The 26,310-nt window shown below is 45.5% G+C and overlaps 2 protein-coding genes across 7 annotated transcripts in view; one reads left to right on the forward strand and one right to left on the reverse strand.

Moving 5' to 3' along the window:
- LOC128887771 (nucleolar and coiled-body phosphoprotein 1-like) overlaps positions 1-22,703 on the forward strand; it is a 60,672-nt gene extending 37,969 nt beyond the window's left edge. For 3 of the 6 annotated variants that reach the window (XM_054144083.1, XM_054144081.1, XM_054144085.1), the window contains 9 exons: positions 763-991; positions 1,605-1,755; positions 3,088-3,171; positions 3,905-3,988; positions 4,556-4,591; positions 6,279-6,335; positions 18,803-18,863; positions 19,057-20,387; positions 20,484-22,703. In XM_054144083.1, the coding sequence (XP_054000058.1) occupies positions 763-991; positions 1,605-1,755; positions 3,088-3,171; positions 3,905-3,988; positions 4,556-4,591; positions 6,279-6,335; positions 18,803-18,863; positions 19,057-20,387; positions 20,484-20,906 (2,456 nt within the window). In that variant the 3' untranslated portion in view covers positions 20,907-22,703. Of the gene's footprint in view, positions 1-762; positions 992-1,604; positions 1,756-3,087; positions 3,172-3,904; positions 3,989-4,555; positions 4,592-6,278; positions 6,336-10,851; positions 11,276-16,914; positions 17,387-17,643; positions 17,788-17,980; positions 18,122-18,802; positions 18,864-19,056; positions 20,388-20,483 lie in introns of those variants that run through there. The other 3 variants (XM_054144082.1, XM_054144087.1, XM_054144084.1) reach the window with 3 other exon arrangements.
- Positions 22,704-22,711: 8 nt separating this feature from the next.
- On the reverse strand, positions 22,712-25,593 carry LOC128887774 (glucosidase 2 subunit beta). The gene is made up of 2 exons (XM_054144090.1): positions 24,501-25,593; positions 22,712-24,427 (listed from the first exon to the last, which is right to left on the reverse strand). The coding sequence occupies exons 1-2, from the start codon at positions 25,402-25,404 to the stop codon at positions 23,769-23,771; spliced, it is 1,563 nt and encodes a 520-aa protein (XP_054000065.1). The 5' UTR covers positions 25,405-25,593; the 3' UTR covers positions 22,712-23,768.
- Positions 25,594-26,310: the final 717 nt, after the last annotated feature.

Genomic DNA, 26,310 nt, shown 5'->3' on the forward strand with positions numbered 1-26,310 from the left:
CGAGGCCGTCGCAAACTGGGACATTCGGGAAAAGAAGTTTCGTTTCAGCGTGACTTATCGCGATGATAATACGCGACAATCGTATAGCTTTCCAGCGATGATTATCCGCAGGACAGATACCAATCCACGAGCCTGCGATCGATAGATTCGCGTTTCATGGTAAAACTACAAGTGCGCGCACTTAACCATTATCTCGTCAGCCCTTTCCGCTAATTGTTACGAAAGCCTTTTACGGTTCGGTTTATCGTGCGCTGTCTGCTCGCAACAAACACAGATGGAGCAACCAGAAATACAATAAAGACTTTATTTACCATCTTAAAAACTAAATGCTAGTGCAACGATATCGAGGCAGAGAAAATACGAAATGAAGGTCGAGAGATCATTTTCATTACGAATTTTCAACTGGCAGAGACAATTCCGATTTCACTTCCTAGCGATATATATCGAGTTTGCAGGGGCCCGATGCCGTTGGCGTCGAATCCGTTCGAGCCGAGTACAATCATCGCGCCAATGAGCGCGTTACGCAATTCGAAGAGAAAGTCACGCGAGATCGGTCGGTTTAATTGTTTACGAGTTGGTACCATGGTGTTGTTTATTACAGCTTCATCGGTGAGAAAACTCTAACAATAAACGTTGTTACAAAACGTAAGATTAGTCATGCGACTTTGGCCTTTGATAAAGAGTAGATCATATTGAGAAATACTAATCTGAATCGAATGCGTTGCTCGTCTAACGAAGGATCTTGATTGTTGGCGTTCGCAGAGCCGAAAAAGCGGCGCTTTCATCCCCTCCGCGGCCTAAGAAAGATCTTTCGACGAAAGAGTCGAGGTGCTGCGGACTCTAGGATAGTCTCCAATCATGTCGACAAGGACACGGAGATTACGCGGCTGCCACGAGAGGACATTACCGACAGACATCCCGCGGGACGTCCCGAGGAAGGACGCAGCCGGAGCGCCAGCGAGCTGCTCACAGACTCCTGCGACAGGGAAAGGTGAGTTACATCGTATGTAACCTCATTTACCTCGTTTGCCGGCGTTTGGTACGATTGAATCGCGCGAAGAAATGTTCCAGTTCATAGAATATAAATTGTGTGTATCGCGACTCCTCTCGAACACTCGAATAACTCTATATCAGAATCAAGTACTCGAGCATCCGAATGGTAGTCCGAGACCTGTTTATTCGATTCGGATAACTGGCAAGAAATATCGTTGGACTACTCGGTTAAACGAGCCATTCGATTGGTTCGTTCTTACTTGGACTTTGGTCTTCCGTCCAGTTTGACAGCTTCGCAGACACGACACGACGCCGACGGGTCGCGATGGCTCGCGCGCGAACGTTGCTCGATACCTGGCTGACCTACTGTCCTTTATTTTTGTAATTCGATTGCAATCATCCGCGAATAAGTCAGTCAGTCGTTTCGCGTCAGATTAATTCCCTCTACCTCGGACACGATCGATCCGTCGAGTCTCTGTTTCATAACCGATACGTTAGCTACGAGCAGCTGCGATTCGTTGCTTGCCGTCGGAAGTAGGCATAACCCTAAACGAATTAATAAACGAACACGTTCCGCGCCGGATAACGTTTTCTTTGTGTTTATTTTTCAGCGTATTCCTTAGGAGGCCGGGCATGGAGGAATCCTTCGTAAAGCTGCGCGGAGGATCTGGAAAATTGTCCGTGTCGCACGACAGCGTTTTCCCGGGGGAGGTACCCCACACTCGGCCTCTCTCGTCGCTGGCCAGCCTAACCACCCTCGAGGTTGGTATCTTCTTTATTTACGAGCTACCGTATCCACGAACTGGCCAGATTCCTCCGGGACGTCGTAGACGTCCGACGAAATTTTTCAAACTCGTACGAAAACCCTCTCGGGTCACGAACAGCGCTTAGGTTACAAATTTCGATCGCGTTCGTCGAAATTATACCGAATCGAAGGTTGTCTCGGTTACGTTGAACTCGCGATCGGTTCGGTTAAACCGGAACCGATAACTAGAACGAAGCAACACTCCTCGTCACATGTATCAATGGCAAGTCGAGAATCCGAGCGAGCCCTAAACTCGATTCACGGTGATCGATGCGATTCGCATGACACCAGCGAGGAATGATAAACAGAGGCGCGACGGAGGCGATTATTCTCATTATCCAATGAACGTAATGTCGACCGAGGCATTCTAAGCACGCGTGAATCGAGTTAAGGCGGTTACACGTGTCCAGGATCGGCTCGTGACTCGTCTTCCAATTTCCTCGCCGCGCGGTCTCGCGTCGACCAACGCCTCGGTCTCTTCCATCATCGACGATGAAGCCTCGGTGTTCCTCGTAGCCTAATTAAACGAGGCGTCAATTTTCTCGGTTTAATTTCCGCGAACGAGCGCGATGAATCGTTTCATCGGGTATATACTCGTTCTATTCACTGGCTCCTATTTTCTTCTCGATCGCGGATCGCTGAACGGAGGTGCGAGACTTGGCGAACAAACGATCTATGCTCGCGGCGATCGGTTGATCGGTGAAGATTCCACGGGAACGATTTATAACGCGTCGACTGTCCGCTTTGTTCGCTAATTGTCGTCGCGTGCTCGCTGTTATGCAAATACGAGGCTCGCTCTCCCGCCGAGGCAAGTTTTTACGGACTTCTTTTTCGAACGAACAACCGCGATCCTCGACCAAACAGACTTCGCGCGATAAATGCTGCATCTTTCGTTACGTTCTGTAATATTCGCTCTTTGTACCACAGCCGGTTTGTTCCGGATGAATAAATCGAAACGACGATCGATAGTCGAGCTTGCGAATGCAATAAAGAAGACACATTGACAATCTCGGTCTTAACGTTTACCAACTTTTACGAAAATTAAATTTCGTTATCTGTCCATAGCAACTTAATCTGTATCTCGTTTGAAAGCGAAGGAGTCGTTGTTATATCTCGCTAACAAACGAAGAAACGATCAACAGGTCCTTTCTATTCGCGGTCCGAGGGGGGAAAAGTTGCTTCGCGTTCCGTTCTGATACTCGAGGAAAGTCGCGAATTGTTTTCACGTTCGCGGAAAATCACGTGACACTCGGCGCCGTGATCGTTCCATTTCTTCCTTCATTTTCCAGCGAAGGCAGACGAGAAAGAGCAACGAGAGCGAGCACATGGAGTACAATCGACACGTTGTTCAGAGCCACAGGATATCTCTTCGGGTAACCTTTTAGAGTATCTTAAAGCCACGCTCGCGTTGAACTCGCTCCAGGCTCGTCTCCCGGCCGTCTTTCGCAAGCAATTCGTGTGTTTAAACAACCGAGTTGCAGGAACACAATCGCGCTTCGAGTGCTCCAGGCAACGGAGCAACCAAACTATTATAACTCGGACGACTAGTTTACCTGTTCGTTACGAAATTATCGGTTCGATACGCAAGTTCGTACCGTTTCGGCTCGAACAGAATTTCTATCATTTCTCGCCATTAGATTGAAAGGAAAAATCACCAAGAGCGATATTACAGAGGAGATAACTTAGAGGGAAATCGTATCGAAAATAAAACTGTGTGGAATCGATCGGATACTTTACTTTGAAATACTCGGAACTCTTACCGCGACGCGCATCTCGCACTCTGCGAACCTAAGCGGAGCTTAACGAAGCAGGCGCGACAGTCGACGAGCGCGCGAAATTTTTCGCTCGGTAATTTCATCGCTGTCCCGCGTTTTACCGGCGGGAACGCGCGTAGTACGGTGGCCAAAAAAGAAGAACGAGGAGAGAGAATTCCGTAAGAGCTGTTTGAAATGGAAACGCACGGCTTGGATGCGAATTTTTTCCAACTACCGTTTTAATAGTGCCGAGACGAAGCTGAAATCTAGAACACGGGGTTTTACAGAAACGATAATTACGGGTAGCATTGTGGATAATTGCCGAGCGTACACGCGGTTCGTTCGTTTGCAGGTGCTCGAGCAAATAAAGACCGTCATAGAGAACCGGAACCAGCAAGCCGCGGCGACCTCGTCGAATACAACGACCACCGTACACGTAAGTATCGAGACGAGTCACTCTATTTTTTTTTTTTTATTATCTATACTTGACCGTTTCTCGCACCTGCGATTTTTTCAAGCAGTTAGTTTCACGTCGATTTATAACGGCTGCGATTAAACTTAAGCCGTCGCGTGCGCGTACCCCCTAGACGTTGGGTACATTTCTTAGAGATTAGATCTTCGGCTCTAAAAAAAAAAAAGTGGAGTAGGGACGGAGAACCTTTGCTCGAGCATCGACCTCTTCCCGGCGAGACGCCAGTCCAATTTTTCGTGAGGCTTTTATCTCGATATAAAAGTGAGACCGAAAAGAAAGTCGTCGCGGCGAAAGATAAAAACCGGACAGATTTTAATAACGTCTTCGATTCGTATCTTTAATTAAAACAGGGGGCTCGATGTTCGTATCTATTTACATCGGATCTTCCGCATACGTTAATCGTTTCTTGGATATTTAAATGTCCATAATTCGTTTGAAGAGGTGAATAATCGAGCCAGCGATAGATTCAACGCCCCCACCCGTTGCACTACTTAATTATATCTGATGTCACGCTTCGTTTTTGCGTTTCAGGCTGTCGGTGAACGTTATCAGCAGGAAACCGCCGAGGTAAGATAGCACGGGGTACGCTTTTCATTTCGAATGTCGGTGTGGTCGTGCCGCGCTCCGCGATTCGAGCGATTAGTCGCACTCGCGGCGCGCACTTGTCGAGTCGTTCCATATTCTCCCGTTTCCTTGATTCGCGCGAACGGCATCGTTCACGGACGATCGATCGTGTCGAAATAGCTCTCGAATTTTAGTTATCGATCTTTTTCTTCTTTTCTAATCGATGGGAAGAGTAATCTTTGCGGTGAATTAATTTTTTTATTACTCAGACGTGAAATACATACGTGAACATTGATAGAAGCAGTGAAATATGTTACGAAATTACTCGAGAGTGGCAAAAAGCTCGTGTGTCTGGTGTTTTCGTTGACTCGAACATCTAGAATAATATCGAGTATACTTCAGCGTAACGCTCGAAAGTTAAATGCTGGAGAACGACAATATTACCCCAGGATACGAGATAATTATGAACGTGTTCGTTCCATCGCGAAATTGAATTGTTAAAATAATGTATGTATAATGTATGTATAATGTAATACACGTAAAATGGCCGACGAAGCTACGAATCGCAGACCGCTGAGGACACTATTGAACAAGTTTCTAGTCGTGGCCTCGATTATTTCGAGATTTCGGAGCAACAGATCCGGGGTAAGAAGGAAATGTCTTATTCGTTCGCGTAACTTTCTCTCTCCTTGGACAGGTTAAAATATATATTCACGGGTCCCGGCGACTCGTTTATTAACTACTTTCATTCGTTGCGTCACCTGTACTCATGATCTCGCCGGGGAGTATATTTAGATAGCCACGCGAGGAAAAATCGACCGACCGATCCGTTATCCGGCCAGTTTGCGAAAACGTACGTGTTTATCGTTTTAGGACAACGTGTCGTCTTACGAGCACACGTACACGCAAACACACGCGCGTGCGCGTCGTTTAGCCGCTCTGACGCGCTATGCAAATATGTCCATCGCATTCGCGGTCACACATCTCTTCGTAGTTAACGAAATTGTTCTTTTTTATTTTGCACGCTATTCTTACGTTACACTCCTCTGTATGTAGAATGGACGATTTAAGTGGAAATATGTGCGTACGCTTATGGATCGTAACGATTGTATTTTCCTGTAATTAATATCGTTAGATTGGTTTGCTTATACATGCGACACAGACTATTGCTAGTCCGTATTTTGATGTTTTATGACATAAAGTGTACTTTATCTTTTTTCTTCCAACTAATCATCGCGCATCACGTCGATATAGTTCGAGAGCCAGCGACAGAAATGGATGACTTCATTTCATTACACAAATGAACCTGTTTTCCGAAGATTTTATGTCTCCCTAGTTCAGAAATGCTTGGTCTGGCATGAATTCAGTGGTGCAACGCTTCACTATGGCATATATAATAATTTGATTTTTGGCCAAAATCATTACTACTGAAATTTTTAGTGTGTATTGTTGACATACCAAATTGCATAACAAAAGTTGGTCCGGCAGATTGTAAGCGATGTTATATTTGTAATGAAATTGGCCGAAATTTTATGTCGCGGGCTCTCGGACTAATCAAACAAGTGTGTTTATTCGACGTTAAATCAACAGCAGAAGTCCGATGTTTTACATTGACTTATCTTGCGTTCCCGTTTAAACGGTCCATCGTGCGTAAAGTTTGAAAACTAATTGAAACTTTTTCAATTTTCAGAATCGTTTCGCGGGTCCCGAGAAGCAGGAGAGGAGCGGAGACGAGAATCAAGCGAAGGTGAGTCCCTAGTCCCGAGGATCGTCCGTCGGTTCCACCATTCGTTTTAATCTGTTCGGCCGAAACTGATTCAAAACATGCCGCTCGAAGTCTGATTCGTGGTTGTCAGTCTCAAATAGAATAGCAACGCAGTCCGTCCAAGCGAAACGCGCAAAACAAACGAAGGGTGAATGGGGAGAAAAACGGCCCCGTGGACGTTTCGCTAATGGACATCTCGTAAATTAGTATCAGCCGGCGAGTTTCTGCCGGCAACAGGTGGAGAATGGTGGACCGATGGAGATAACTCGTTAAACTTCTGTGCGCGCTGTTTGGGTCGCGTTTACGTTGCCAACGTTTCGGAAAAACGGTATCGGTCGAGAGAATCGCGGAAACTACGAAAATAAAACGAAAGAGAAACCGTCGAACCGAGTTTTCCGCCAGTAGCTGATGCGCGGCTGCTCGCTCCGTAGATTTTACAGCGATAGGGTTGTTGAAAAAGAGAGAAAGACTCGAGAAGTAGCGGAATACGCAATTTATTCGAAGTCTCCGCGCGTCTGTCTGAAACGAAATAAAATCGTTCTCGAGACAGTAGTTTCAGCGTCGACAAAATGTTTTACGTCCCTTTTACGGCGTTTGGGTTGTTCTGCCTCTCTCGCGTTTGGACTTGCTCCGCTTCTACGCCGCGGCATGCCGCTATTATTTCCGGCTTGTACCATCGCGAATCTCCGCTCGGTACTTTTATTGTGCCTGTCTCGCGACACGCGACAACCGTTAAAACAATGCCCGACTCCGTGTAAATCGAACCCACGTCCCACGGAAAACGCTTCCGCGAACCAGCAGCCGTCGAAGAAGTGGGTTACGCTTTACCCGATTCGACTGCTCGCCTCTGTACTAAACGTAACCAGTGATCGTGTTTTCCTCGGATCGTTTTTTCGAGCTTATGGAATTCCCGAATTTCTTTTCGCTTCTCGGTAATCTTTGAGATCGTCAAAATGAAACGAAGATTCGGAGTATCATAGTTGAGAGATATTATGGGACAGGATAAACAACCGTTCAAAGTACACTGGGAAAAAAGCGTTCGAGAGTGAGCGGACAGTGAATAGGACACTAAGAACGACGCGATATGGAGTTTACCGTTACTTGGCCCGAAGACTCGTTACAGCGGGGATCAAGCCGTCGAATGCTTCGAGCGGGAGGCTCGAGGCAGCTTGCTTTCGGTTCATCGAGAAAGGAGAGAGATCAGGGACACTCCTTCACGGCTGGTAAAGTTGTTTTCTATCTGGCGATTTTACCGTGGAACCGTATCCGCTTTTTAACACGTTGGCTGCCGAGCTAAAACTCGTACAAATTTCAATAAAGTAAACATTTTGTCTAGAAACTATTACAAAATTGGATAGCTTAACATCTGTCATAGTATTTAATTTTTTAACGTCGTCAAATTTACGAATCCTGTTCAGATTTATTTTCACTATTGTCTCATCTTTGAAATTAATTTAATTAGTTCCTTAATGACAAGGCCTGTCACCCATTTCTGGGCGACGTGGCGACAAACGTGTTAATACGCTAACATCTTAACGTACGATAATTTCGCAAATTTGCAAACAAATTTAGACCATGTGTCTTCGTAGATCCTCCACGGATAAAACAATCATTCTTCTTCTTTGCTTTCCGAAAACAAGTTCCCCATTTTCAGAGGTGAGAATTTTTAATTATTTCCCGAACAAATTCTTGAACAAGAGAAAGTACAAAATTACAAACTGGAAAGAAAGCGAAAAAATATTCGGTAATTGCGGGCAAAATTCAAAACTACCGGTTCGTTTACCGGTACGGTGTTTTCAATGCGGCAAGTAGATACGGTCGGTAAGACACAGACAAGTGGAATTAACAGTCGTCGCCGGTAGAGATCGCTGTCTCAACGGAACGCAAGCGAACTGCGACTCTCTGTGACGGTAACGCGAGACAGCTGGTGGTACAGTTTGTTAGATAGGAGAGTTTACAGGTGCCTGTAACGTGACACCCAATGTAATCACCTGACGGTGCTTGTTAACATTGGTATCCGTGATTCCAGCGCGCAACTATTCGTCGAAAGTCGCATTTAGCGCGATATAATGGCTAGAATTTGTTCATTTTCATTAATACCCGTGATTTTATGAATTATCTTCTTTGACGATTCACAAATCAAAAGCCAATTTTATACGCTACTTGGAAATAATCCATACAATTTTAAATTTGACGTAACGAGGGAAATCTATGCACGCGATATCGCGCGTTGCGATAATTATGTATTTTATACGATGCACTCGGTAACATTACCTTTGCATTTGATATGCGTTGGAATACATAGAATAGATGCGTATTCCGAACGAAGAGTAACCACTAGTTGTAGTAGTCTCTTCTTTGATGAACAGAGACGAATTGGGACATCGGATGTTGGAAGCCGAACGCGTGTCAGGTCACGGAGAATTTTTGCATCGCGTGCCACGAGACTTTCTTTTGCCATTACGTAAAAAGGCTTATAAGAGCACGACGTTCGCGGCTCCGTTTGAGCGAGAAAACGCTTGTGTAACTAGAAAATGTTCGGATTTACGATCAATTTTTTTTTTTTTCGTCTATTTTTACATTACAGACTTCCATGAAACGTTCGTATCGTCAATGTACAGCTTGCAATTAAGACTGAATTTATCGTCTAATCTGTTAACGAAATGGCTTGCGTGTGTTACTATACAGGAATGTTGAAACGTTGGAAAAGGAGATCTTCGATGCGCCAGTTGATCGATTAGGAGAGATTTAAACGCGTGGTTCGGCGCGACCGAGCGTCTGATCACCGACGTTTCCTCTCCTCTACTTGAAGCGCATCTGGTTATCAGACACGCTAAATTCTTCTGCTTCTTTGTACTCGCTTAAATATTTTCCCAGACGTTAACACACTCGCGAGTTCTACGCAGCAATCGGTATAAATCTCGTTCGGAAAAATGCAATTATTAATGTCTCGTAATGATCCCGTTCGATCGTGTTTCAACCCGACGAGATAATCGTCGTAAGATTTACAGGAGGTTGTTGCGCCTATCGGCGTGCACGGCTTTTGACATTTGCACGTGATCATGTCCTAGCGGAGCGTCAGCGAGCCAGTTTGGTATTTGCGTGGCATTTATCGCACGGCGTTGCTTTCGTCGCGGAATGCCAGCAAGGCCAAAGAATCCTTGCAGATCCTTGCCGGAGGACTGTACCGTTAGCGGCGGCGAATAAAACCTAACTCCTCCGTTTGTCAGATAAATTGGTATGCCTGGCCGCTCGTCTACTCGACGGGGAAAAGTCGACGAGCACGTCTCGCGAGGTTCCCTCGAATTTCAACGTTTCCACCTCGCCTACGTTGCTTTGCGTCTAGCGTTCCGTCGTCGAAATTTTGTAAAGGCTCGTCACGACTCGTTGTTGCGACAAGATATTCCGAAATTCCTGGCGGTTTCACCGACGATACGGCGCGTTTAGTATTACGGAACCGTTCCGCGCAACCCGAAACTCCGAACCACCGTCCGCGAAGGTCTTCCTGTTTGTCGGATGTTGAAAAAAACGAGAGACGAGGAAAGTTTTATTCGAATAGAATAGTGTATCGGTTTACGGGATTAAAAAAAATGGTTATTTCGAGCTCGGAGACACGGCTCGACGGATCACGAAAGGAAGAGAGAGGTTGCGATAGGTCAGCGGGTATGTCGGAGAACGAAAGCTGCTCGAGGAATATAGAGCGGCGAGATGTATCCCGATCGAGCGCGAACGCGTTCAAGAAGCGTCGATCGCCGTCGAGAGACTCGGTTTTTAGAAAGCAACGTGTATTCGGCGAAAAAGGACGCCGCCGGCGCTGCTCTGCTACGTTTTCGCGGTGTCGAAACGTTTTGTCGGAACGTGGCGAATGTCTAGGTAAGAGGATGAAGTGGAGGGGATCGGGGGAGTATTCGTGGTTGGTGCTGAAGCGAACAGCTGGCAGGCAGCAAGATTGGTAGCACCGTTACCGCAACTTGTCCGATTCCTCATAGATCACTCTCCTCGATCGTACGTCGTTCCTGTCTTTCTCTTGTCAGGGGTCATTAGTCTTCAGTGGCGTATCGGGACAGGATTTGCTTCGCGCTCCTGCACGCCTTGGAGCCGATGCTTCGATTCTTAGCGCTTGGAAACTTGGTCGATGCGATAGCGGCCAGCGGCGTAGAGTCAAGCACCGCGAGACTTTGATCTGAACGGAATCGCGGAATCGGCCGTTAATACCTGGCCGTGTTATCGGATCGTTCGTGTGGTTCCTGATCGCGCGATTACGTCCCTGTCACCTGCCCGCTACCGTCACCAGCTGCCATTGCCACTTCTACCCGTTGAAAGTCAACTAGCCGAGGAGGAAGAATTGGCCAGTGCGGCTCGCCAGTACGACGGCGCGTTTTCCGCACGCGACACGTGTTCGTGCTCGCTGGTCGTCGTTTATCCGCCCTTCCTTCTCTCACCTGGCTTCTCGCGGAAAGGCTTCCCGCTAGGCTTCGACCATAAGCGCGTACTATGTGATCGATCGCTGCGACCGAAGGTCGAGATGGTTCGTAGTCGAAGCTAGCGGTTTCCGTAGACCGACACGCAACGATCCCGCTCTCGACAGTCCTTCGAGCCGATTCTCCGCGTAAACAGTGAACAGTCGTGCTCCGCGCGGATCGTTCCATGACTATTCGGAAGTCGAACCATTCCGGGTGTTCCGATCGGCAAGTTCATTCGACGTTCGAAGAGCAGTGATCGTGTCTAAGTTTCGTGAAACATATTCGTTCCTCGGTGGACCACCGTGTATACGAGTGAAATTTACCCGTGGTTACGAGGAAACGCGTAGGAAAGTGTGAATAACGCTTGTCGCTCCATTTCGAAAACGAAATGTAGTCTCTTACAGGCATATATTCGAGTATATTGAAACTAGATTTAGAAATTTCAGCGCGATTAACGAGGTAAGAAGATAAAGGAAAATAATTGTTTTAAAAGTTGTATAATAGAATATTATTGGTTTATCTTAAAGTAATTACAGTTTTGTTCACGTCTCATCTGGAAAAAAAGTATCGATCTTTAGATTAGTATCTCGCGTTTTAATACAAATCACATGATTTCGAGATATCCAATTAACGTTAAACTCTCGATAACGTTTGTCTCGGGTTTTGCAAAAACATGTATCGTGTATCTAGACATCGTCGGCAAGGCGTTAATTTTTTGATGCACACACGGATGATAAGATCAGGAAATTATCGGTTAATCGAAGTTTTCAAAGTCTTTTCGAGATCCGTCGACGCGACAATTGCGTATAATTTGCATTGCATTGCAATTTTTGCTAGAGATTTACTCTGCGCAACGGTTGCGATCGAGTATCGTTGCGTTCAGCGGCGTGGAGCAGAGGGTTCGCCGCATTTGGCAATCAGACCGAGTCGATCGGTCAATCCCAAGACAGATAAACGACTCTCGATGTCGGTACGAGCCAACGATGGAAATTAGCATGCTTCCTTCATTCGTTGTACTTCCTCTTCTTTCGCTTCAGAACACGCGAGCACTCGACGGAACGGCCTCTTCTCGGCTCTTCCTCCTTTTTTACCCACATTTACGAACAACCAATTTTTTGTATCCGTTTGAACCAGTGATTCCTAACATTGTTCAACTAACGGCGCACGTTACGAGAACAGGCCATAGCGAACGAATTCGTTCTACGTCTGCACTGCTCGGCGCTCGCTTGAAATTTCCTTATTCGATCGCAAAAATCAGACCAGGAAATCGAGAGAAATTTTGTCATCAACCGGATTCGTTCGAAATGTCATTCATGCAACCCTTTGCGTTCATTTCACCCGATTTCTCGCGACGAAGTCGTCGATGCGAGTCGGAAAAACGAGCCGTTCGTTGCTCAGACTCGAGGTTGAAATCGAAAACTTGTCGCCGGACGTTGGATCTCGCGGAGCAACAACGAATCTCGCGTTACCGTATCCCTGAGATCTTTCTTCTAAAGGAATTTCATCCACTCCGTCGACTCTATGACTTGACACGATTCGAGAAACGAAAAGGACTGTTTCGTTTAGAGAGTGGTCGGTGATGCCGTTACTGCTCTCCTCGCGAAGGTTTTTCGCGATGGTAGGTTGGGAAAATGTCAAGAGAGCGTAGGTCGAAAAGGCCAAACGTTTTTCGACTTGTTTGCATACCGTTTGAAGTGGCGCGTATGTTGAAATGCGTGTTGTATATACCAACATGAACGTAACGAGGCGACGTTTATCGGTGTTTGGTCGATGAAATCCGGTCTTGGGGCGCGCAATTAGCCGAGCGATGTGACGAAACGCTCGTCGTGAGAACTAGGCGAACCTCGAATCGTATTCCGTCTGTGTCGCTTCGCGAAGCGAGTTCTCTTTCGCTCGAAACGAGTTCTTGAGGACGCGCTAGCAGCGTGACCGAGGTCGCAGATGAAAGAGAAGAAGGAGACACGTACTCGCGGTACTCTCGCGCTAAACGCCAGCTCGCGAATTTAACCCATTTCTTTTCACGTTGTTCTCGCGGTGTCACCTACTTCCGGTTCATCTTTACATTTGCGGTACGGTAACTCCGTTCACCTCGAGTATCTTTTCTATCTCGAACTAATAGGAGAAGGAGCAACCGAAGTTCTGCCGTGTTTACAAAACAATACCATCGGTTTCAACGGTCGGCGCGGGCGTTTCAAAGGAAAAGCAACGAAAAAATCACAGTGAAACTATCGCGTCCGGCGTTCGCGTTCCCGATTCGTCGCGGTGGATGCATTTTCGCGCGACTCACGGATCATTTTCCCCTACCGCCACGGTTCCTCTCTCTTTCCGCGTATATTTTTTCCTCTCCGTTCCTCCCTACGTGTTTTACGACAATGCCACGGAAACGCGAGCACGGCACTCGACGTGGCGTGCCAGATTTCCAACATCCTGCTGACACGCAGCTCGCTCGTATCTCGTCGCTGAAAGGAGTCGTTGACAGAACATAGTTCCATCGATAGCGTTCACTCGACACACGGGATGCGTGTCGGCAATTTTCATGATTCTTTTTAAAGCGAATGCCACGACTATCGTTACGCTTCTGTTTATTTAGTTCATCGAACAGTCGTTAAAAATCGATACACTTTCACCAGCTATGAACAGAATTCCTCTGGAACGTTTGATCGGTCGATAGAAAGCGAGGTTTACGGCGTGGCGCGTTCGTTAACGAAACACTTGCAGCAGGATCATCGTAACGATATCGGTTTCCATTTCGATCTGGCAATTTGTTCGATTTGTTTTGCTTTCCACGTCCGTGAAAGTTCTGGTCCGTGCAGTCGCAAACCAATCCACGGTAATTGACTCGTTGAACGCGTGAAATTTCTAAAATCTCGAGGACCGAACGATCAGACATCGCCCTCAACCGATAAACGATCCCGAGCGAGGAACAACGGAGGGAAAGGGAAACGTTCGTTATCGCGTGGACTCTCGAGAGCCGCGTGAGCAAAAGTAACGGTGAGCAATAAAGCAAATTGAGTATGATGGCACAATAAGATACAACGTGCTGGCCAATTGCCAGGGAGACGGACGACAGGCTCTGGATCGCGAGCAACGTGGAAATCGATCTTGATCGCGTTCACGGTACTCGATCCGATTTCTGCACGGCGATGCGGAGCACTGATGCGTCTAGAGGTCGATCTAATCGCGACTACGACCTATTCGCTGTTTCTATCCGCCTCGCGATCAAATCAAGACCGAAACTTCTTCTCGAATTTGTCTTTAATCGAATAGTTCCATTTTTGTTTGACCACCATTACAGAAATTAGTATACCGAAGAAGATTGAACTCGTAGCTCGAAAAAGGTCCTACAATCTTGGCTTGTCGAGACAAATACATAGTTAAGTCGAATATATTTTTACAAGCAAACTATCCTTCCAATCATTATCCATTTAGTTCAATCACATTTTCTCACATGTACAGACAGACGCAGTCCGTCGAACGTTCTCGCGAGTTCAGTCACCCTTCTTCTGCCTAAGGAAGAAATTGTCTTAATATTCGTTCTAACTGTCGGCTACAACGATCGACGTGGCATGTTCTGCCGCGCTTGCTGCTCGCACCTAATCCGAACGCGCCGTAATCGAGTTCATTAAAGGAACATCGAAACTCCATTTCGTTCTTTCATCTCTGAATTTCAATCGTGATAAGGATAACGCGTCGACCGGCCAGTGAATCATTCTCCTAACGATCGGACGACGACAAGAAACTGGCGGGGATACGTTTGATCGATAATCTCCCAAACTACGAATTTTCATGACTGCGGTCGTCGAGTGGCTTGATTTACGAAGTAAAAAATAGTTAGGTTGTCCCGAAACTTTCTTTCGCGAGTTGCACTCAATTATTTGATGTGGTCGTGTTTATATAAATAGACAATCTAATTTCATAGATATTCACGTTGTAACAGTAATGGAGCAAAATGAATCGTGCACAATTCAGTAATGTAACATAAAACATAAAATATTGTGCATGTATTACTTATTAATCAAGCGAAAGACACTTTTGAGACAACCTAATACCTTGTCGCACTCGTGCCGACAGGATTACTCCTACAGGTTGGACAGTCAACTCGTGTCCAAGGGAACGAAAATGAAAAATCTGTCGGAGAACAGTGCGAACGAGCCGAGCAAAGTTGAAAGTTTGATCCGTGTATGGCGCCGGATAAAGACGCCCGCAAAAACGAAACCGGTGATTCACTCGATCCGCGAAAAAGGTAACTTGCCCAGACACGTTGCCAATTTGTTTCGTTAGCTGATTCATAACAGTTTAGATTTTTCATTGGCTGGAATCGACCGATTTCTCGGGTAATTTTCCGTTCGAGTAACCAACGTCCGCTCGGAAATTGGCTCGCCGACCCGTTCCCCTGGTCGAGACGTCGCACGGTGGAACGAAACGAGTAAATACGCGGACGGATAGGGTTTCTTATAAACGTCTGATTCTACCTTTGTGGAAATTGACGTAAACATTTCTAACGTAACGTAGTTACGTCCGAGTCAACATCGTTGACACAAGTTTGGTTGCTATCGGATACATTGAAACGCAAAGGATTACACCAGATTGGAAACGTAAGATTATTTATGAAAATAAAGAACGGTAATTGCAATCGTACTAACGACCCCAACGTTCCACTTGCGCGTCGTTCGACGTCGCGCGACGTCGATTGTGCAACCCGGTCGAGTTTTCTTCTCCTTGGCGGTGTGTCGACGTCACTTTCTCTTCTCTCGTGGAAAATTATTATGTTTCGCAATTTCCGCTGGGTATCCTACGTACGTATCCGGTTGGAATGCTAGCGGACAGATCTTGTACAGGTGGTAGGATAGGTGTGACCGTCTACAGAAACACCACCCAGGGATTTTGCAATAATCGAAGGTGTTGCGCGCGCAGAAGCGAGCGTTGGAAATTGGAATACGTTTGAACAAGCGTCACAACTCGAACATTCGGTCAAAAGTCGCGTTCGATCTCGTTCTCGCTTGAAACTGGTTATCGATTCGAGCGAAATGAAATTGTTAGCATTCGATCCTTCTCGGAGTAAATTCGAGGACCTTCTGTTTTTAGCGATTGCTCGTCGTACCCGCTCGACCGATTCGCGTCGCAATGACCGACTTTGCGACTACAAGCAACACGCGCATCTCTCAGTCGTGAAGGATTCGTGGAGAGTATTGAGTAAACATCGTGGGCGATCGACGTGGGCACGTCTTTGGCCCGGTTCTTGCTTGAGAAACGTTCGCTGACCGAGCGACCGATCATCGAAGACGTCGCCTCCGAAACCTTGGGGCACGTTCAACGATCGCTCGATCCTATGAGATATTCGTTGCTTCGAGTACTTTTTCCTGCCGTTTGCGTAATCGCGTCGGTCAACTCTTCTTTCGATTTAACGTACGATAGTTACTTATTTCGCTTTCTTGCCAACGCAGCTACTCGCGAACAGCATCAGAGGACATACCCGGTCTCTAAATTACAAAGGATTTCTCTTGAATTGAAAATCCCCAAGCGTGCAGCGTACCTTATCTATCGTTTCAGCGTAAGAACGCGGTTTCTCCGCTCGACGAGATACGCATTGTACGCATTGTGTCCGTGACTGTTCTCCGCGGCTGCTTATCGCGCTCGCGAGCGATCGAAATCGAGCTCGCGATTTCGTCGAGAGGATAGAAGGTCGCGTGAGAAAAAGGAGAAAAGGAAAGAAGGACGAGGCGAAGACGCGCGTGAAATCCTGAGAAAAGCGATAGAGACGTTAACCGCCGTAAAAGTGGGTAAGCGAGAATGGTCGGGAATCGTTAACGCAATTATAATAGAAACGAACGCAATTGTTCTGCGAGGGACTGAAACGTGGGGCACGGTAGAACAGAGAAAGGAAGAGGGGGAAAAAAGGAAGGTATACCGTTAACTAGAGGTATCATCGTGTCGACGAATTGACAGAATAGTTTTGAACTTCGTGTTACCCGAAAATCCTTTATTTAACAAACCTGTGTCTAGCAGAATAATTTCCAAGTTTTCTTAACGTCCCGAGGACGTTGCAAGAGCTCGATCGTAGGATCCATCGCTTGAATTCGTTGTTGAAACACTTGCAGGGATTTCGCGATCGGTGAAACCCGAGTTCCCGTGGCTCTATGTCGTTGATCTCGCGACAATTCCGAAATCTCTGCAGCCAAGGAGGGATCGATCGATCCTCGGTGTTTCGCGTAAACGCGTCAGAATCGAGGTGAGAGGATCGATCGCGCCGACATCATGGTGGTGTCACACCGCGAGGGCAGCATCTCCTCGAACATACGCGCGATAATCGAACAGCTGAACCTGAACCCGGTGGAGAGAAGACGATTGATCGACAGGACCAAGCAGGATAGCGCGCGATGCAAGAGCTTCTCGAGTGTCCAGACCACGGCAAAGATCAGTATCGGGGTGTACGGATGCAAGGAGAAGGTCGAATACGAGATTCCAGGGCCGATCAGACGCATCTGCAAGTTCGAGGATCGGTCGAGGCCGAAACCGGAAACGGGCCAAAAGATCGCGATCAGGAAAGAGGCGGAGGATCACGCGATCGAGGTAATCGATCACAGGGGGGTTGGAACTCCTTGATAGTCGAGTAATCGCGACCGTTGTCTCTATTTAGATCTATTCGCGAATCCGTGGGCATTTTTATGCGGCGCGTTTGCCATTTTATTCCATTTGACGCGACATCACGTTGTTGTAGTTTTCTCGTGTAACTCGCGTAACGAGCTTTGGCGACATAAAATGTTCACGGATTAGCGAATCACCCTCGATACTTGCGTAATAAAGCGTTACGCGAATCTGTATGGAAGGACAAGGTCGTCGTGGACAAGGCGTTCGAATCGATAAGGTCGGCGCGCAAAACGGAGGATCGATCGAGGTCGAAGCCGGAGAGCAGACGGATGATTCCTCCGGCTAAGAAAGAACAACCCGTACGAGCCGTGGACGCGATCGAGGTAATCGATCTGATCCTGCGAGTTTGAAAGCTAAATAAATACGTACATTTAACGCGATAGAATGATTCGCTATTGGTTCGTAACGCAAGAACACGGCGTCGTGTTTGATAAAGTCACGCGGCTGCTTTAAATCGACGCGTGGCACGCTACGAGTTGTTTACGAGCACTATTGGATGTGTCCATGAAATGGTAGGATAAAGCGGAGGATGAGTCGACTGGATTCGTCAGGCCTTCGTGCAGGCTCGAGGATCGACCACGTTCCAAGCCGGAAGCGAGGCAGAGGATTCCGCCGATTATCAAAGAGGCGACCCCACGGATCGAAGAGACGATCGAGGTAATCGATCCACCAAGGAACCGCGATTGTATCGGTGTACAAGACGCGTATACGTAAATATATCTACGCTTACGATTCTATCCTAGAATAATTTCGTCGGAGTTTTACTTTTAAACTCCCCTGGAACATGATGGAAGATAAAAAAAAACGTATCCTAATTTGAAATTTATGCTTTCTAATGTTGCGTTGCGTTAAAGCGATCGTGGCAATCGGGCCGTAATGAATCGCTCGCATCGTAGACCGAGAACCTTTCCGAGTTTATTCGCGCTAGATTGCCTAGATTTCTTCGGCGGGCTTTAACGACGGGAATTGGAGCTGTTCGCCGCGCGTTTACGCTTCGAGCGATAATAAGGACCGGTTGTGAGTCGCGGGGAGCACGGTAGCACAAACGAAACGTTTTCATGGCGAAGAAGTGTCTTTCGAGACGACACCTGCAACCGGTTCCGAACGATCACGGTTAACTGGCCGCACTCGCTCGTCCCGATAGCGGTTAATACCGTTATAGCCGGCACTTTGCACGCGTCAATCGAAAGCCCGTAAACAATGTCGCGAGTAATTCGTCCAATGCTCTTGTAAATCTAGACGACTCGTTGGCAACGTAACACCGATCTACACGTGAACTGGTAATCCGAGGATGAACCTCGTCGAAGTTAATTAAACGTGCCACGAATCTTTTTTCAGAACTCAAGATCGCCAAAGGACACGACCGACCGAGTTGCACACGTGGCCAAAGAAGACTTACGTGAGTACCGTCTCGTGAATCATTTCAACACCGCGTTCCCATAACGTGTCCGAGCAAGAACGCAAGAAAAAGAATCCCTGTAAATTCGATTGCAACGCGCGTGGCTTCCGAAGATTGCTCGATAGTCTATCTTTCCCGTTTCGATAAATGATACCGAATAGAATGCTAAAAGGTGGTTCTGTTTGTTAAACAGCGCAACTAGAAAGTGCGAGCTTGAATCATACAGCGGCCCATCACCGGATCTCGGTGCGACCTAAGAACCGGAGGCCTCCGAGGCGCGCAGCACCTCAGGTCGCGAACACACCTACATCGACGATTACGACCATCGCGGAGGACTCGTTGGACAGTCTGGACCCGTTACCTGCCGGTACGAGCAGCGTCGCGTCTTCGCCTACGGAGTCGAAGAACGTATCCGTCGCTAGAAAATCCTCGAGTCGATTGTCGCGAACGTCGGACATCTTCGAGGAATTGGAATCGAAGCTGCCGAGGAAGCCATCTAGCAGCGTGGCTTCCTTGTCTCCGGACAGTCTGGATAATTTGAACGCGTCTAGAACGAGCGTGGAAACGAACGAGGAGCAGCCAGAGGTCCGATCTGTCGCGAGGAAATCGTCGAATCGAATACCGAAGGGTTCGGAACTCTTCGAGGAGCTGGAGGCCAACCTACCTCGCAGGAGATCCTCTAATCGATTGTCGAAATCTCCGGACAGCCTGGAAGCGACCTCCTGTTGGTTCTCCAAATCGTCCGAGGGTTTCGACAAGTTAACGGAGTACGAGGAATCGAAACCAGTGATTCGAAGGTTGCTGAATCCGATCTCGAAATCCACCGACCGTGTCTCCAAGTCCTCCGACAGTCTGGAAGCCATAGAGGTGTTGACCAGCGACGAGTCCATCGAGCGCAGAAGAAGCAGTTTCGAGTTTCGCGCACGCAGAACTTCCAAAAATATATCCAAATCCTCGGAGAACTTCGAGATTCTGGAGCAAGCTAAGACAGGCACGGACACCACCACCGCACAAGAACTGCAGAAGAGGAGCAGCATTTCGGACATCAACTTGGCCAGGGGAAGGAGGTTATCGAAGAGCATCTCCAAATCATCGGAGAGTTTCGAAATGATCGAGGTCAGCGAGACGAAAGACGTGGAAGAGAACAGAGACTTCGGTAAATGTTGCAGAAGGTCGTCGAAGAGAATGTCCTCGGAGAGCTCCGATAACTTGGAACTGGACGACAGGCTGGAGAACAGAAGGATCAGGAGGACACCGAAAAGAATACCGAGTACCAGTTTCGTAGACATCGTGCCGGTGGATGATCAGGAAGAGGAAAAGAGACCGATGCCGGTCAGGAAACCGTCTAGGCTACAGAAATCGTCGGAGAGCTCGGAGCTCGGTAGCACGGATACCCTGGACTCGGAGAGAAGGAACAAATCCTCCGAGAGCACCGAGACTCTCGACAGTTTGGAGAGAGACTTGGACCAGGAGAGAAAACAAGAGGAACTGGCGGACGGTGTTCTGGACAAACGTGAAAAGAACGTGAGTAGCATGGTTTTGTCAGCAGCTGTTTATTTATTAGAGTGTTCTAGTGGAAATTATATTTCGCGTTCAACTAATAAAACTTCGTTTTCGCAGGACTCTTGGGCCAACAAGAACACGATGTCACCGGACTCTGAGCAAATCTCTGCCGCCGATGGAACAGAAGATTCCAAGTCGTTAATCTCGCCAGACAAGTTCTACTGGCGGCAGACGTCCGAATCAAAGGAGAACATCGACATTCACCAACTCTTAGCCATTACGATAGTTACCAGAATGGCCGATAACGGCAACAACCAACGAAGTTCTGTGATTTATCCAAAAAAGAAGCAGATCACCAGCTCGCAACCTACCTCCCCGATCGCAAAGCAAGAGGACAACAAGATGATCTTCGACAATCTTCTCGTCAGCAAGAATGACGAGGATTTGCAGAACATGCTCAATGGAAATATATCGGAAGTGTCTACCGACACTAAAAGCTTTAAAGAGAAATTGATCATGTTCGAGAAACTCGGAAAATGAGCTGCTGTACGTTTCACCTCGCACACACTCGTTAACCGATTATTCGTTTATCCAAATACGTTTCGGCCGATCGAATCGAGGAAGAAAGCTGAAAGAGAGCGAGCCGAAAGTGCTCGAGAGTATCGATCATCTGTTTAAACACCGATCAGGATAACGCAACACCTTTTCTTAGCGAACTATTTTATATATATTTTATTTGTAGCTGAGAACAAGCTGAGGATGATGAAGACACAAGAGACCGAAATTGTTCGATTGATCAGCAGGACAATAACGTAATTTTCCAAAACTTTTTATAATATTTTTTCATACAAAATTTGTTCGTTTAATCGCCGTAAAAGAAGAACTTGAAAAGTAAATCGACTATCGTAAGAAATTTTTAAGTTCGGCGTAATCGGTTTCAAAAACGAACTCGTTTAAACCGTTACCTGTAAAGTAATCGTGAAAATCGTATTTTATTTAATTGTTTTCATTGCCGTCTGTTTTTGTTTTGTTAGTAACAAAAATCGCCTACTATAGAGAGAGATTACCGGATCGCACCTGAATCCAGTATTAGGTGTCGCACTTACGAATTCGTAAGAACAAAACAGTTTGTAAGCCTCGACGTGCTTACGAAAATTCTTCTAGCGTAGAAGCCTAGCGTTTCGTGGAACTTGTTGTACAGTAGCTTAGGGACGCGAGTAAATGTTGTGTTTCATTCCATTATGTAAATATACAAAGTGGAAACCTCCGTTGCAAAGTTAACACGATCGCGAACGAAAAGATAACGAAAGAGAGAGAAATTACTATTAATGGATATCTGTGAAGCGGCCAAAGGGTACGTTAGAAACGCAAAATGTTCGGAATCGTTCATATCTTGAGACGCGTTGAGGTTATCATTCGAAAATGCTGCCTTTCCATATGGATTCAGTACTTTCTATCGAAATCGACAGAAAAACTTTACTGTCCGTTAATGTTTCTTGTTTATTTTCACGAATGTACACGATACGAGCGGGTATAATCGGCGCTTGAAAATATTAAGAGCTGCCCGATTTCAGTCGTGGCTCTCTGTAAAATAATAAAGTTAATGGCAGCGCCAAAAGTACATAGAAAACAACGTACAGGGACACGGCTTACACTTTGGAAGTGCTCAACGTTATCGATCGCGAATAATCGAAAGGGCAATGAGACCATCGAGTTGGGCTCTTCTTTGATTTTTCTATGTTGGAATCAAACGAATAGTGGAGCTCTTCATTGTGTAAGTTGATAGAAGAAAGCGATCATCGTGGGGTGAGAAAAGACGATAGAGGGTGTCGTCTTTGTCACGTAAACAACTTCGTGACAGACGAGATACTTCTTTTCAGTCTTTTAAGTGCCTTAACGAAGTAACGAGGAATGGACTGGATGTAAGGTTGAATAAGCTGCGCGGAAACGTAATATATCACACTTATCTTCCCCCCTCTAATTTTTTAGTTCTCTAGTTGATTGTAAACGTCTCAGTCTCCAAAAGATATCGTGTAGATTGTTAGATTAACGAGGTAAATAGAAAATCGAGTTAACCATCGCTATAATATTATAAGAACTCGCATAATTAAAAGAAAAAAAAAAATATATATATATATATATATATATATATATATATATATATATATATATATATATATATATTACACATAATACAAAATGAGCAAATCGCCCGTTATTGATGTAAATAAAGCTGCCATCGTGAATTACAGTTCGACAACAAATTTTTCTTTCCCTTTATTGAACCCGCATGTCGAGGCACCGGTACACCCAGCATATCTTCAAACAGTTACAAAATACCTCACTGATTGATACAGTTTTTAATATAATATCTCTACGTTACACACAGGCGTGCGTGCACACGCAGGTGACAATTAGGAATTCCAAAGAAATGCTTCACCAGACACGATTCGTATCGGTTCGCATCGTGTCTACTTTCGATGTGGATTAACGTAGACCGAACGTGTCCCTCCAATTGCTTAGTAAAAAATTTATTTGGTACAAAAAGATCAGGAATGTATGTAACGGCGACACAATTATTGGCAATGACGGCGTAACAACGATTTCATTTACGTATATCACGGATATTAAATTGTCTTTCAACAAGTTTCTCCATCGTTCGAAGCAAACACGAGTTCGTCACTAATTGTTGCCAACGTGTTATCAGCGGCGAAATTTATTCGCTTATTTACTTCAAGTAAAACAACCAGGAATTTTTAATGCAAGGACAAATAACTAATCGTGACACGTCGTTCGATAAAACTCGTTACGTAACGTTCAAAGGATGACCAGGTATTCAACGAGGCTTTATCGGATGTGTTTATCGTTAACGCTAAAAACAAAAATTGCGTTACTCGCAATAGTGTGACAATTCGTTAAATTAATCGTTGCGCATTATTAAGTGTTAATAAATTCTCCCAAGTTTATCTCAGAAATAAATCAATATTTACCGTGCTAATATTTCTTATCGTGCATTATCATCGAACGAAGTGCAGCGGCGACTCGTAAAAGTATTCGAATGCTTGAAATTAAATATTATAACGGACAGGACACGTAACCTGTACTGGTAATTTCAAAATATTGCTACAGCTATGATAAAACGTAATCATCGAGATTACATCGGATAAATTTGAAGAAACTCTGGCAACGTATAACTACGCGCATTATTTCGAAATGAGAGTGTTCATATTTTCGACTTATTTTACGTATCTTGTTCGTTATAAGCATCAAAATGTTTGTTTGAAAAAACATGCCTGACACTGGACGAATCGACGTAGCCGTTATTCATCCTTGCAATTTTTACGCCTTATATTTCGAAGTAGCACAGTGCCTTGTATATCTCGTGTTTACGCACGACGAGATTTACAATTCGTCATGTGCATCGGTAGACTCTATGCTAAGATTGCACAGAGCAGGTGTAGAAAATTCCATAGCGTACTCGCATCGGTTAGGTTCGGTCACTGAGACTAGTTTATTTTCTTTGCCACAACTTAAATTGACGATAGTGGTACGCGCAGGACCGTTCCAACAGGTGAGACCTCTGTCGTATTTCATCTTTGAGTATTTTTGACCCTCAGGTCCGATCCAATCGTACCAATGACCCAACGTGATATCGTTGCCACCGGATTTAGATCTTTGCGATGTTTTGCCAAATATACACAGCGTGTACACATACTCCAAGTCTGTGTACTCGAAGCACTCTCCATCCAGAGACGCGAATTCCTGTTCGACACCGTAATCGCGATCTAATTTCTCTTCGAGCTTCCTTATTTCCATTTGCAGTTCGTTCACCGATCTCTCTGCTGTCTGAAAATTCTCTCGAGCACTCGTTGCTTCGTCGACTACAGCTTGAGTTTCTTCATCGTACTGAACCACGCTTTCTTGGACTTTACCTTGCTCGTCATCTGCGACCTCTTCTGGTTCGTTACCGTCGTCTTCTTCTTCTTTATCCTGCTCCGTTAATTCTTCCGCGTGTTCCTGCCCTTCTTCTTCCTCGTTATGTTCACCTGGTTTGAACATACCTACAAAAACATTTTAGTTAAAATACGAAATCTGAAATAGAAAATTTAAAGCTGTAAATTCGTTTCTGCTAACCTTGCTCCAACATTAAGAAGGGTTTCATGTTTGCCCAAACAGAGTCTATAAATTCTCGAAGATCGACTTCTTTCTGGTTATTCAAGAAATACAAGGCCTCTTCCTCGCTTACAACTCCATCTCTGTCTTTGTCAAATGTTACTCTAGTTTTTAGTTCCATGATTGTTACAGTATTGCTATTATCAGAATCCAAGAGTTTAAAGTAGTCTTCAGCTTCTGTTTCATGCAGTTCTTCCTCCTCTTCTCCTTCTTCTGCGGCAGGTTGCTCAGGTTCAGCTGATTTATATTTTTCCAGAGCAGCAGTTTCTTGTTCTTCCGCTCGATTCTTCAGCAGTTCTTTCTCCTTCTTCATAAGCTCAGCTTCTTCGTAATCAGCTCTGAGCTTTACCAGACGACTCTGATGATCGTTCTTTAGTTGTTTGCCTTTGGTGATCATCTCAGCTCTTATTTTGTTCCCCTCTCTGACTAACTCCTCCACTTTCTGGCGTTCTAGTCTCGCTTCTTTACCGAGTTCGTTGCAATTGTTCGGACACTCTTTATTTGAACCATATTCATCGCTACCGTCGCAGCAATCGCAAACCCCGTCGTTTACCCAGGTAGAGGGTATATAACGGGGTTTGTAACCGGTGTTTTCGCAGTAAAAGGAGCCATTGACGCAGGCGGGCGTACCTGGCTCATCGCTGCCGTCAGCACAATCGCAATAATCATCGTTGACGCGTGTAAATGGTATCAACAAGCTTCCGTCGAGGCATTGGAAGTCGCGTTCCGGTGAGTACAACGAACTTTTCGTGTTAGGTATGCCACGAATTTGTAATACTTTAGAGCCGGCTACGTGGCCCAATAGAATCAACAGACTGACCGATAGAAGAAGTACCAGGCATACTCTGTGATCATTCATCGTCATTCTCTTTGATAATCTACTTACTACTATGCGAGAATATTTTCACGTGCAGAGAACTGTCCGAAATTCCGGCGAAAACCAACGATTTTTGAGGTTCGAAACGGTAAGACACGAGCCAAGAACAGGATACGCACGCACACCGTGCACACGTATGCACATAGCACACCTAACATCAGGGGGACCAAGCTCTCGTATTAAAACTTGCTACAAAGTTTGTAACGCCGCCTAGATTTGTTTCATCAACTAAAATGTAGAACGCATGCGCGTGTATGCATATATATACATATATGTACAGTAGCGGGTTATTTAAATTGCTTTAAACTATTTGATAGAATCTAAACCAGAGAAAATCCTTCGAACTGCGTCTGAACTTTCTCTGGTTTACTTTTTGAAAAATTTAAATATAATTAAAAATAAAATATGTGTGGTAATAAAAACATATACAATATTTATATAACATTTTTATTTAATCTGTATGTATCACTTACATATCATTGAAGTAATGATAGGTAATTATCGAATTATTACCCATTAAATTTTTTTTTTTCAATATGATTCGTGTCACCCCTTCGCATATCATGTTCTTCTGATACCAGGAGTAAGATCAAGCCAGAATTTCATACGTACCATGAATTCCTCGTGCCACCTCTTCCCATATCATGTTCTCCTGATACCAGGAGCAAAAACCCGACATTTCCAATGTTGAACTTGCAACATTGTTCCAGTCCTGAAAGAAGCAATTTACAACTTTGTTGAATTCCGTGTGGAGTGATTTGCAACTTTGTTGAATTTGCAACTTTGTTGAATTCCGTGTGGAGCGATTTGCAACTTTGTGGAATTTGCAACTTTATTGAATTCCGTGTGAAGCGATTTGCAACTTTGTTGAATTTGCAACTTTGTTGAATTCCG

This window comes from Hylaeus anthracinus, unplaced genomic scaffold (genome assembly GCF_026225885.1).
Source record: "Hylaeus anthracinus isolate JK02 unplaced genomic scaffold, UHH_iyHylAnth1.0_haploid 11989, whole genome shotgun sequence".
NCBI classification, from domain to species: domain Eukaryota; kingdom Metazoa; phylum Arthropoda; class Insecta; order Hymenoptera; family Colletidae; genus Hylaeus; species Hylaeus anthracinus.